The sequence below is a fragment of the Neopsephotus bourkii genome, unplaced genomic scaffold (genome assembly GCF_033783945.1).
Source record: "Neopsephotus bourkii isolate Nb327-2 ecotype Australia unplaced genomic scaffold, CSIRO-AGI_Nbou_v1 NB_580, whole genome shotgun sequence".
Classification (NCBI taxonomy): Eukaryota; Metazoa; Chordata; class Aves; order Psittaciformes; family Psittacidae; genus Neopsephotus; species Neopsephotus bourkii.
In genome coordinates, this window is record NW_026901081.1 from 1,064,413 (window position 1) to 1,078,345 (window position 13,933).

The window sequence follows — 13,933 nt, forward strand, 5'->3', positions numbered from 1 at the left end:
CTGGAGGTATTCTGGCTCTTCTAACACAGAGAGCCCCTCTTTCAGATATCAGTTGACTACCAACTATTCACTATATGAGCTTCCATCATGCACAACTTGATCATACAATTTGTTTCGACTTATACACCGAATCTATTCTGCAATAGGGAACCTCACTTTTCCATGAATTCCTGTGTTTATAAAGAAAATTGCAATAGGACTCAAGTGCAGAGCAGCAGAGTTTTATCCCGTGCTTTTTAGGGGATGGTGACTAAAAGTTCTTAGGAAAGAAGTGAACCTGTAAGCTGCTTTCCTAAGAAATTCCTTAGCTAAATATACCCATGGAATTGCGTGGCATGTCCAGTGCATCAAGAAACAGGCCAGAGCTTTCCAAAGTGCCCATCAGAAGCTGAGGATGTCATACAGGGCCCAAGTGTGATGGGGAAGGGCTGAGGGACCTGGGGGGTTCAGATGGAGAAGAGAAGGCTCAGGGGGGACCTGATGGCTGCCTCCAACTGCCTGAGAGGAGGATGGAGCCAGGAGGGGCTGGGCTCTGCTCCCAAGGAACAAGGGATGGGACAAGAGGAACCGGCCTCAAGCTGCACCAGGGCAGGTTTAGATGGAGCTGAGGAGCAATTCCTGCCCCAGAGGGTGCTCAGGCATTGGAACAGGCTGCCCAGGGCAGGGCTGCAGGCACCGGCCCTGCAAGGGTTCACACCCCATGGAGATGAGGCCTCAGTGCCATGGGGCAGTGGTGGCCTTGGCACTGATGGGTTAATGGTTGGATCAGATGAACCACTTCTTGGGGACCCCTTCTTTAAATTTATGTAAATGATAGAAATTCCTGGTTTTCCTACAGTTTTCAATTAGCAGAACAAGTTATTGCAGTTACCAGAACACTACTTGTGGTCCAAAGGATTCTAACAGTGGTACAGTTTTCCTACAACATGGAATAACCATCCACTTGGTAGTATTCATTTTCCTCCACAAAAAGTATAGGTTTTTATACATTACTGTCTAAATTTCACCTTTCCTTTGAATTTCCAAAGGAATAAATAATACATTATGCTGACCTCTATCCAGACAAAAGCTTATCAGCACTGAATTGCTGAGTCAGTAAAATACTTGTCCCATTACACTGGAATGCCCATCTGAAATGAAGTTCCTGTTAAAAGCAATGTCTCCTTCCAAGGTTGCAGCAGGTATTGAGTTGCTCTCAATGAGATCCCATCTTCATTTTCAAGATGTTGCCATAAACCTTTCCATCCTCCACTTGGTAGGATATAGAAACTTCATTTTATCCCCCCTTTTTAATACTAAACTGGAACCAGTTCAGAAAACCTCATCGTAAGTGGCTGAAAAACATGGATGGATCACAGGGTGACTCTGGAGCAGGGTATGAATGTGTCTCCTGTGGACCACATCCGACCTTGTAAGAAAACTGATCCCCTGCCTCCCAGGATACAGACAAAAGGCTGTTTGAAGGGCAGCAGCCCACCCCCTGCCATTATCTTTCCCTAGAGACCTTGTCAGCTTATCCCATAAGTGATGTGTGATTTCAGATGTTGGCCTTGGAAGACGTTCTCTTCATCAGGTATCTCTATAAAGACGATGTGGCCACCACTGAAGACATTTACATGGATCTCTGTCAGAAGACTGAAGGCAAATAGAATAAAACCACTCTATGTGGAGGGAATGCAACAAGAAACCACCTCTGTCACCTCTGAAACAGCTTTTTACAGTGTCTGCACAACCCCAAACCCCTGAACACCATCCAGTCTCCTAACACCATCTTTGGAGATGCAGCAGCCAAGATGTTTTTATGCTTTTAAAACCATCATGTTAACAACTGGGGTTATTTGATACTTTCATTTCTTGGTGCCAGCAGGAGACTTCAGGGATCAAAATACCAACTGATGCAGCAACCCCCCCCTCGTTTTGCAGTGATTTTAGGTCTCTGTCAGCTCTCCAACATACACACATCTTTCTACCGTTCGTTTCTCTATCCTACACTTGGGGGTCTTCAGAAACCCCCCACCATTTCCCAAACCACCCACCACGGAGTTGCCTCATGGAGCCTGGTGCTTTATTGGTCTGCACACATCAAACACTGGGTTTAGTGTGAACCTACGTGAATTTGTATGGACTTTATAGCCAGAAAGGAATGTGACATTTTGAGTGAGAGCAGAATTGTGTGGTGAGGAGTGATTTCTGTTGCCTCAAACAGAAAGCTGCTTTCTTTATGGGCTGGATATTATTATTATTAACAATAGTTGAATGCTGTGAAATCAAAGTGATGATGTTGGATTACATCACCTTATTCTTCTCAAAATGCTTGTAAAAGAGGTTGCATGTGTTAATAAGTAGTGTAATGAAAAACCTGAGGTGTTTAGAGGGGGTGTTCAATAAGAGAACAATGTGAGGCACCTGGACTGGAAGAAGAATACAGTCACAGAATCCCAGGTTAAGGCACCTCAAGGATCATCTGCTCCAACCTTTCCAGGCACAGCATGACCTAGACTGGATGCCCAGCACCCTGTGCAGCCCAATCTTAACAGTGTCCAGCACTGGGGAGTCACCACTTCCGTGGGGACATTATTCCAATGGCCGAGTGTTCCCAGTGGGAAAAGTTTTCTTGTGTCCAGTGGGAATCCCCCAGCAGTAACTTGTGCCCATCACCCTTCAGCTCTCCCATGGGACTCCTTGTCCAAAGGGAGTCTCCATCTTCCCTGCATCCCCCCTTTACCTCCTGGCACATGGATCAGGTCTCCCTGCGCCTTCTCTTCTCCAGCTGAACAGTCCCAGCTCTCTCAGCCTTTCCTCACTGCTGCCCAGCCCTTGGAGCATCCTTGTGGCTCTTCTCTGGACCGTCTTCAGCCCTGCCACATCTCTTGTACAGCAGGACCAACACCAAACCCATATTCCAGGAGTGACCTGGCCAGCACTGAGCAGAATGGGACAGCGACACCTTTATCTCTGCTGCTCATGCCCTTGTTGATGTTCCCCAGAACCCTGTTGGGTTTCTCTGCTCCAGCCACTCCCTGTTGATTCCTATGGAGGTGGAGTCCCCCAGAACCTCCAGATCCACACAGCTGGGTATGTGATAATGGTGTGAAAAGAGGTGAGAGCATGGGTCTGGTCTTTGAAGGGCAAAAAAGGCAACTTGAAAGACAAATTGCTTTCCTTAAGCTCGCTTGAGGCTCTTCCTCTGAGTTTTGCCTGGAGCCTTCATTGACCACATCCAGTCTGTAACATCCATAATTAAATGTAAATGCATTGAACTATCACTCTTACATGTACTTAAGCTCATTTGGGTACAAGAAAATCTTTACAAATCTCTTTTAAAGATAGTCTAGTTCAAGACATTGATAATTCACATTTGGTTTGTGGGCAAGGTCCTTTCTGCTTACCACGGATCCCTTCCCAGATACATACTTGGAAGCTGATAGGAATCAGCTCAGCAATCACTAAAGCATCCCTGGGTTATTCCTGCAGTTCCGGTTCCAAATCCAACCCACAGCCCTGTACCAGCTCCTGCACTCAAAGTTCACATTCTCCCAGTTCAGAACCAGTATGGTATTTTTCTGCTATTCCTTTGACTATTCTATTGTGACATTAAAATGTGTCTTGTGACATTGCTTGGCTTGGATGGAAAAAGGTTGGGGATATTTTCCCTCCTTCACTCACCCATTCTGCATTTTAAGGCTCTAAGTGAATGACAGTGATTTCTGATACATCCCTATTTGTTAGAAACCCCTCAAAATAGAGAAAAATAGGCTCTTAAAATAACTTTTTCCAGATTATTCTTGTTGCTCTGATGTGTTTTATGGGGCAGCCTTTGTCTTACACTTTAGACTGCAGAGAAGGAAGGATTAACCATTTTCTTTATCACCTCTGATAGCTTGCCATTGGATTTTCCCCAATTGCATTCCACTTATTTCAACTCATCGCCTCACCCAAAGCTTTCACAAGTTGAATATTTCATTTGTGAGTTATCATTGCATTTCAGTAGTCAAAGAGCAACACAAAGAAAGAAACATGGGTTTATGCACTGATCAGCTTTAAAAACACCATGGAGTGACTTGGAGATGGTGTCGTGCCGTCTAAAATGTAATCAAGAGCAGTAAAACCATGATGATGGCATGATTTGGAATGCAAAAACCCATTAATGCTTTGTTTCCTGCCTGCTTTTTTCCAGTGTGTGGACCAGTTGACGAGGATCCAGGCTGAGTTACAGGAGACAGTCAAAGATTTAGCTAAAGGCAAGAAGAAATACTTTGAGACGGAGCAGATGGCTCAAGCGGTGCGGGAGAAAGCAGATATTGAGGCCAAGTAGGTTGTTCTAATAGCATATGTATCAATAATTGCATGCATATCAAGCAGATTGGGACTTGTATTAGTTTTAGAAGGTAATTGCTTTCAATGAGCTTGGGCCAGGTTGTTTGCTTTCTGCTTATATACATTTCTGGAAGCATTTCATAGAATCATGGAAACCCAGGTTGGAAGGACTTCGAGTATAATCTGGTCCAACCTTTCCAGGCAAAGCATGACCTAGACTGTATAGTCCAGCACCCTGTGCAGCCCAGTTTTAACAGTGTCCAACGTTAGGGAGTCACCACTTCCCTGGGGAGGTTATTCCAATGGCTGCTTGTTCTCACTGGAAAAACTTCACTCTGGTGTCCCCAGGGGTAATTTGTGCCCATCACTCCTTGGCTTTTCCATGGGACTCCTTGTAAAAAGGGAGTCTCCATCTTCTCTGTAGCCACCCCTTAAATACTGGAACATAGAATGATAGGATCCCAGACTGATTTGGTTTGGGAGGGAGTTTAAAGCTCATCCAGTCCCAACCCCTGCCACAGGCAGGGACACCTTCCTCTAGAGCAGCTTGCTCCAAGCCCCTGTGTCCAACCTGGCCTTGAACACTGCCAGGGATGGGGCAGCCACAGCTTCTCTGGGCACCCTGTGCCAGCGCCTCAGCACCCTCACAGGGAAGAGCTTCTGCCTTATCTCCAACCTGAACTTCCCCTGTTTGCATTTAAACTCCTTGCCCCTTATCCTGTTGCTCCAGTCCCTAATGAAGAGTCCCTCTCCAGCATCCTTATAGGCCCCCTTCAGACACTGGAAGCTGCTCTGAGGTCTCCACGCAGCTTCTCTTCTCCAGGCTCAACAGCCCCAATGTTCTCAGCCTGGCTCCATACAGGAGCTGCTCCAGGCCCTGAGCATCCTCGTGGCCTCCTCTGGACTTACTCCAACAGCTCTATGTCTTTCTGACATTGGGGACACCAGAACTGCACAGTGCTGCAAGTGGGGTCCCACCAGAGCAGAGCAAAGGGGTAGAATGCCCTTTATTGGTGTAGTTCAGTGTACTTCGTAATACTTTCTGTGGTACTCAAGCTCCACTTAAATCTATACAAATAAAAATGAAGGCTTAAAGAGTCATTTAAATTGGTATTTTAAGTGAGGTGCAGTGGTCGTTACTCCGGCACATTTGTAGAAATGATATTAGTAATATCCTGTCATCATTTCTGTTTCAGGTCCAAACTTAGTCTTTTTCAGTCAAGAATAAGCTTGCAGAAGGCAAGTGTAAAGGTGAGTAGAAGAAACAGTGGTTTTGCTGCTGATTTCACAAGTTGTGGGACCAAAGCTGTCTTGCATCTTAGATGACTGACTGTTTGGAAGGTATATCTTTAGAGAAGGTGATGAGAGAAGACTCTTTAAGCAGAGTGCAGAATTACCTATGTCCATAAGGACATTCTTTCTAGTGGGAGATGTAACTGTTCTTTACAGATCACATGTGCAAATACAACTGTATGAGGGCAAGATACATTAGAAATCCCATAACCATTAACAAAGCTGCTAAACTATCAGTCCTTTAAAGCTTTGACTTTATTAATACATACATATGCATGTTAATTTACTGTTCATACACGTTTGCTCATTTAGCTTCTCATTAATGCCTATCTTTTAACTTCTATTTCTTGTTGTAGTTAAAAGCACGGCGATCTGAGTGTAATTCCAAGGCGATCCATGCAAGGAATGATTATCTTCTCACATTAGCAGCTGCTAATGCACACCAAGATCGCTATTATCAAACAGACCTAGTAAACATTATGAAGGTAAGGAAGCTGATTTTTATATATGGGAGTTGGGAAGTGTGAAAATACAGAAAGCAAAATGGGTCTGGAAGTACAAACTCCTGGGTTGCTTTGTTGAGTTTTCCAGTATGCTGGAATAGATGAATGCAGTGCAGGAGATGGATCCTGCAGTAGTGTGCAGGGTATTTGGGTACCTGTTATCAAACCCAAAACTAAGCACTCACCTTTATATTGAATTCCTGAAAGCTCACTTGGATAAAGGAATCAGGTTTGTACAACTAAGAGCTGTATTTGCCTATTGTAGTTCACCTCAAATAAGCTGGAAATGGTTTAGTTGCTCAATAACATATCCCATAATCCTTTTAAATGTCCACATACCTGATCAGAACATTTCTTTATGGCATGATTAATGAAAATACAACCATTATATCTTGGTTTCAAACCATGAGTTGTAGAGAACAGCAAATCAAAAGTGATGGTGTCACAAAGTCAAGCCAAGATACTTGAACTCATAGGAAATTACATACTTAAAAAGCTCAAATATGATGGCTTACCCTTTCTTTTTTTAATATCATCCTAAAATTACTTAAATGTACATATCTTAAAATGAGATAGTGACAGAAAACCTGTAAAATCTACAAAATCAGCTCTTTAAATCCAGTTCACCCTCTCTGTAGTTGCACTTCATACATTGCCATTTGCAAAGTTGATTTCAGGTTGCTCTCTGCACACTATTTCCAGGTGATGCAATCAGACACAGCACCTTCAAAGCCTGTAATTTGCATTTCAAATTGCCTTATTGAGTAACCATCAGTGTGTTTTGACAAATCCCTGTATTATCAGCATCTTTCTGCATCCTGGGGGAAAAAATGGTGATGGGAAAAGCAGGTAACTGAAGGAGAAAATGAGAGCACCAAAAAGGAGCTTCCAAGGGACTTTTATATGTAATTCCATTATATCTTGACTAATTTAAGCAATGCCACCTAGAGTAAATCCTAGTGTTACAAATTCATTTATAAGCCTAGTACATGACTTCTTAGAAGGCTTAACCAGATCTGGGTATCACAGAGGCAATGCAGGGCTGGTAGTTCTTGAGGCATCATCCTGTCTTTGCTCGGTGTATATACGTGGTTGTTCTTTTCTCTTAGTAACCCATGAATATTTGTGCTGACTAAATGTTCAGTGCATGAAAATGGTTATAAAGTATTTCCTTATCACAGACAAGGTAAAGTTACTCATTGATGCCTACATAATTCCAGGCTTAGATGCATGGTTTGTTGTCATCCTTTAATGCTCTTATTTGGATGTAATGCCAGAAGTGAATTTAATATTTTCACAACAAAACAAGCAAAAAGGACATCTGACATAATAAAAAGGTGAGGAGATAGCCTGGGTAAAGTCCTGCCAGGCTCGGGTGGGTTATGGGTTGCTCTCATCTCAGGGCATTCCAAGATAATCCCTGCAAAGGCATTCCTGTTTCCTCTATGTCTGGCTACATTTTGTGTGCACTACAGACCAAGTGTGTAGTAAACTAGGTGGGATCTTCATCTCATTTGAGTTTCCATAAGCACTTGTGTCTTTTGGATGGTGTGAGCCCTCTGTAGTGTGACATTAGAAACCTGCAGGAACGTGGGGTTTTAATAAGCTGCTATAAAACATCAAACTAAAAATGACTGTTTCTGAAAGACTGAGAAATGCAATCATGGAAAACCAATGGGAAAAGTCATGCTGGTGCCATTCACCTGTGTACATGCTGTTGTCCATGTTCTGTATGCACTGGGTCCAGTTCGTGAAGTCAGTGCTGATCTGTGGTGGTTTCTTTACCCACTTGCTGCTTTCCCTCTTATCCAGTCCTTTCTTTTGTAGGACTTCTTTTGAAGCTTTATTCAAAGTGAACCTTTCTTTATTTCCAAAGGAAAGCAACCTGGTCTTCTGTATAAATAATTGTGGCTCACTGAAAAGCAAAGGTGCAAGTGCTTTCCTTGACCCATATTACTTTAGAAGGACCACGTTCAGGGGTCTTTTTCTACATCTCTCAGACGTTTCTAGTATCATGTCCTGTGGAAATGGGCTCCAGCTGCTTTCAGCCAAGAGCTTTAATGTAAGTTCAAGTGTAAACTGCTTGAATATAAACAGCAGTGTGTAATCTGGTGCTAAAACCCACCTCAATGTGGCCCAGCCTTTGAAAAGGGCTTCAGGAGGGGCCCTGGGTATTAGAGATGAAGAAACCCTATATCCCTATGAGGCTGATAAGACAAGTGCAGTGATGAATGGAGGCAATTCACACATAGACAGATATGATGTGGTGGGAATAATCAACATCATTTTCTCTCTAAGAGGGAAAATGTCCTTCAAAAGGAGGGGATAAGGGTGATTCATCTGCTTTAATGTCTTGGATTCACTGGGAGGCCTCAACAAGCTTCCCACTCAGTCTCTGCTTATGTAAAAGGACATTGCAGTGGGGTGGTGAGGGTTTTCTCCTAGGTTAATAACTGATGAAGAGATACAGAAGATGTGGGATTAAAGTAAATACTTGAGGTTTATCAGGGAAGGAGAATTGCTGGCGAGGTTCTGGTTTCTCTCCTCCTGAAATGTGTGTGGGAACCACCCTTCTCAAAGCACTGAGAGAGTGATTATGTTATTTACCATAATGATTTAACATAACATCTTCCAGCATCTCCCTTATGAGGAAAGACTGAGGGAGCTGGGTCTCTATAGTTTGGAGAAGAGGAGACTGAGGGGTGACTTTATTAGTGTATATAAATATATAAAGGGGGAGTGTCACGAGGATGGAGCCAGGCTCTTCTCAGTGGCAAACAATGATAGGACAAGGGGTAATGGGTACAAACTGGAACACAAGAGGTGCCACTTAAACTGGAGAAGAAACTTCTTCTCAGTGAGGTGACAGAACACTGGACCAGGCTGCCCAGGGAGGTTGTGGAGTCTCCTTCTCTGGAGCCATTCAAAACCCGCCTGGACACGTTCCTGTGTAACCTTATCTAGGTGTTCCTGCTCCGGCAGGGGGATTGGACTGGATGAGCTTTTGAGGTCCCTTCCAATCTCTAACATACTGTGATACTGTGAAAGAGTATGGAGAAGGAACTGAAGGGAGAGGTGGTGATTTGAAGACGGTGAAGAATCACAGTCTCAGAGTGGTTTGTATTGGAAAGGACCTTAAAGCCCATCCAGTCCCAACCCCTGCCACAGGCAGGGACCCCTTCCACTGGAGCAGCTTGCTCCAAGCCCCTGTGTCCAACCTGGCCTTGAGCACTGCCAGGGATGGGGCAGCCACAGCTTCTCTGGGCACCCTGTGCCAGCGCCTCAGCACCCTCACAGGGAAGAGCTTCTGCCTAAGAGCTCAGCTCAGTCTCCCCTCGGGCAGGTTCAAGCCATTCCCCTTGGCCTGGCCCTACAGGCCCTTGTCCCAAGCCCCTCTCCAGCTTTCCTGCAGCCCCTTTAGGCACTGGAGCTGCTCTCAGGTCTCCCCTTCACACAGCAGAGGGGCAGGATCCCCTCCCTGAGCTGCTGCTCATGCTCTGGGGGTGCAGCCCAGCACATGGGGGGGTTCTTGCTTCAAGCCTTTGCTGCCCGGTCATTCAGTGTCGTTCTCTGTAACCAAATACAAAGCTTATGAGCAAGAGACAGTGATGTCTCAACGAGTGTTGACCAGGCAAAAAAGTAGCACATGAAATTAATGTTAGAAGGAGAAAAGCAGTCAGCTGGGGAGGAAATTGCTGCCTACACAATAAAGACCACTGAATAGCCATTACCATTATGAAGGAGTTAGTAGAACTGGAAAATGGACCAAAGGATAAGGAAATGGACACTTTGTCTGTTAAATGTTTCTAATCCTTCCTCTAGGCAACATCACTAGGAATGAGGTATTTTGGAAGGGGATTAAACCTGTTCTGGGCAGCACAGTTCTTGTTTTAGTACCTTGAGTGGTGGTGACCTCATGCATGCTGTAATACGGTTGTATCCAAATGAAAGGTGTTCCTTTATGTATTAACAGTCTAAAAATGCACCTTTTATCTTCCTATTAGTAAGCCCTCAGGTATTCTTGTGGTAGTGGCCACCTTGCTATCTTTAAGTATCTCTCCATTTAGCTGCAGTGGAGCTGATACCTCTTCTCCTGTTGGAGCTCTGCAGGCCTCTCCACACCTTTACTTCATATCAAGTGTTTACATAAACTCCTCACATTTCATCTCCCTTCCAGCCCCTTTGGAGTTGTTGCTTTGTTGCAGATGCTCAACAGCTTCTCTTGGTTCTCTTTGAGTGAGGCTCTCAGACAGAGCTAAGCATTCCTGAAGCATTCCCTTCTCATACCAGCTGCCCCATGGAAAGCAGACTGGAAGATTGACTTAACCGTGCCAAGTGCAAGGTCCTGCACCTCGGTCGGGGCAATCCCAGGCACAGCTACAGGCTGGGCAGAGAAGAGATTCAGAGCAGCCCAAGGAGAAGGACTTGGGGCTGTTGGATGATCACAAACTGAACATGAGCCGGGTTCAGTGTGCGCTTGAGCCCAGAAAGCAACCGTATCCTGGGCTGCAGCAAAAGGAGCGTGACCAGCAGGGCAAAGGAGGTGATCCTGCCCCTTTATTCTTCTCTCGTGAGACCCCACTTGCAGCACTGTGTGCAGTTCTGGTGTCCTCAGCATCAGAAGGACATGGAGCTGTTGGAACAAGTCCAGAGGAGGCCATGAGGATGCTCAGGGGCTGGAGCAGCTCCTGTATGGAGCCAGGCTGAGAACATTGGGGCTGTTGAGCCTGGAGAAGAGAAGCTGTGTGGAGACCTCAGAGCAGCTTCCAGTGTCTGAAGGGGGCTGCAAGGATGCTGGAGAGGGACTCTTCATTAGGGACTGCAGTGATAGGACAAGGGGTGATGGGTTCAGACTGAAACAGGGGAAGTTTAGATTGGAGATAAGGCAGAAGTTCTTTACTGTGAGGGTGCTGAGGCACTGGAATGGGTTGCCCAGGGAGGTTGTGAATGCTCCATCCCTGACAGTGTTCAAGGCCAGGTTGGACAGAGCCTTGGGTGCCATGGTTTAGTGTGAGGTGTCCCTGCCCATGGCAGGGAGTTGGAACTGGATGACCTTAAGGTCCTTTCCAACCCAAACCATTCCATGATTCTGTTACTTCTGTACAGAGCAGGTCAGGATTGCTGAGTGGAATCAGCAGCATCTCAGACATCATAAGCCTTGGTTATTTGGTGTCTGCTCTTCCAGGATGGCTTCTGGGAAGTGGTGGTTAGCTCCACTCTGTAGACAAGGTGAGGTTTCTACAACCACCATCTCCAGAGCAAAATGAAGCTCGAGGTCCAGTTTCATTTCCAGTTGAGTTTGTTTGAAATCAGGTGCATTACCTCAACATTTAGATCAGGAAAACTGATGTTGTATGCGGCATATGTCTACATTTTAAATGATTTTTGGGCTGGTTTTCAGTTACTCAGTGACCTGCAGATAAACCCTTTCTCTAAACAATACTTCAGAAGGTTGCTTGTTTAATATAGTCACCTTCAGAGTGGAAAAAAAAGTATCCCACCTCCCTGCCTTCAAAAACTCCCTGCTCCTCACATTAAATGCCACTTCTAGCATAGAGCTGTTAGAAATCATGTGAAAAATGGGGAGATGGTAATGCTCTGCTTTCAAAGGCATCCTTCTGCATTGTGTTTTTACATCCTTTGTCTAGAGCAGTTGTTTAAATGGCATTTAGGTATAAAACAGTGGCTGGTTGGTTTGGTACTGCTGCTTCGGGGTGCATCAGTGTGGATTTCACTTTACTGAGTGTGCATTTCATTTTATTGAGGGGTGTCCTCAGGGGTTGGTGTTGGGACTGATCCTGTTCAACATCTTTGTTGGTGCCATGGACAGTGGGATCCAGCACCCTCAGCAGGTTTGCTGATGCCACCGAGCTGTGTGGTGCAGGGACACTGGAGGGAAGGGATGGGATCCAGAGGGACCTGGACAGGCTGGAGAGGTGGGACCGTGTGAACCTCATGGAGCTCAACCAGGCCAAGGGCAAGGTCCTGCCCCTGGGTCAGGGCAATCCCAGCACAGACACAGGATGGGGGAGATGGGATGGAGCAGCCTGAAGAGAAGGACTTGGGGTGCTGGGTGAGGAGCAGCTCCCCATGACCCAGCTTCAGTGAGTGCTTGAGCCCAGAACCCCCCCGTGTGCTGGGCTGCACCCCCAGAGCATGAGCACCAGGTCAGGGAGGGGATCCTGCCCCTCTGCTGCTATTTGTAAAGCTGCTGTTGGGAAAGCATTGAACTGTCAGTATCTCCCCTTTGGGTTCCTTCATGTTCAGGAGGAGCCAGCATTGGTTTTGTTCCTTGTATCTGATTAGGAAATACCGCATTGTGCTGTCCCGTGACAAATGAATCACAAATACACATTATGGACCAATGAAGTGTAGGCAACAACTAAACATTGTCATTGGCAGGGTTCCTGGTGACATACAGCTTCTGAGAGTTTTCACTCATTCAGAAGATGTTTATTTCAAAGCATTTTTATGCAGAGAAGAAGTAAATGATTCACTCTGCTGGGTTTGCAACTGTGAAGGCATCCCTCAAAACAGGGGTGCTTGGAAAGGAAACATTAAATCTTCCAGCATCTTAGAAAGAATTGCTTCTGTAGTGCCATCCTAGATTATTCATTACACAGGTAGATAAGAAAGAAAACCATTCTAGATCTCCCTTTAGGAAAGATTTTAATCCTACTGCCTTTCCCCCTATATATAGAACAATACAATCCCAGAGTGGTTTGGGTTGAAGGGAGCTTAAAGCTCATCCAGCTCCAACCCCTGCCACGGGCAGGGACCCCTTCCACTGGAGCAGCTTGCTCCAAGCCCCTGTGTCCAACCTGGCCTTGAGCACTGCCAGGGATGGGGCAGCCACAGCTTCTCTGGGCACCCTGTGCCAGCGCCTCAGCACCCTCACAGGGAAGAGCTTCTGCCTTATCTCCAACCTGACCTTCCCCTGTTTCAGTCTGAACCCATTACCCCTTGTCCTATCACTACAGTCCCTGATGAAGAGTCCCTCCCCAGCATCCTTGCAGCCCCCTTCACACACTGGAAGCTGCTCTGAGGTCTCCACACAGCTTCTCTTCTCCAGGCTCAACAGCCCCAATGTTCTCAGCCTATCTCCATACAGGAAAGACTCACATGGACAAGACTGTTCCAGGCTGAGCCTGGGGGTGTTTCTGAAGGCTGGAGGCAACCTAATTGAAACCGAGGTAATTCTGATTTAAATACAAGGAAGAAGTTGTGCCATGAAGGTGGGCAGAGAGAAATAGGGGCTTGGGGAGGGGAAGAATGTCCTACCTTGGAGACATTCAGAGCTTGACTGTACACAGCCCGATGTGCTTGGCCCTGCTCGGAGTAGCGGTTGAACCAGGTCTTTCTTCCAACCTAAATTATTCTCTGATTCTGTGAAATAACATTTCCTGTTAGGAAGATTCTGCTTGGGAACCCCTAACTTGGAATCACAGAACCCCAGGTTGAAGGGACCTCATGCATCATCTGCTCCAGCCTTTCCAGACAAAGCATGATGTAGACTGGAAGCCCAGCACCCTGTACAGTGGGACAGTGACACCTTTATCCCTGTGGTGATGCCCTTGTTGATGTTACCAGCACCCTGATGGCTTTCTTTGCTGCAGCCGCTCACTGTTCACTCCTATGGAGCTGGTTCCTCCTGGTCCCTTTCCCAGAGCTGCTCCAGTCAGGCACATCCCAGCCTGTGCTGCTCCAGGATTGGGTTTGCCCAAGGGCAGGACCTGACACTTGTCCTGTTGAGCTCCATCAGGTTCTTCCCAGCCTGTCCAGCTCACCCTGCAGGGTGGCTTCACCTTCCCAAGTGTCCC

General features: G+C 46.0%; 1 protein-coding gene across 2 annotated transcripts in view; it reads left to right on the forward strand.

Annotated features, from left to right (window-relative positions):
• Positions 1-13,933, forward strand: part of FCHSD2 (FCH and double SH3 domains 2) — a 146,854-nt gene that overhangs the window by 73,331 nt on the left and 59,590 nt on the right. For both annotated transcript variants that reach the window (XM_061351398.1, XM_061351399.1), the window contains exons 6-8: positions 4,178-4,311; positions 5,514-5,568; positions 5,967-6,095. In XM_061351398.1, the coding sequence (XP_061207382.1) occupies positions 4,178-4,311; positions 5,514-5,568; positions 5,967-6,095 (318 nt within the window). The remainder of the gene's footprint in view (positions 1-4,177; positions 4,312-5,513; positions 5,569-5,966; positions 6,096-13,933) is intronic.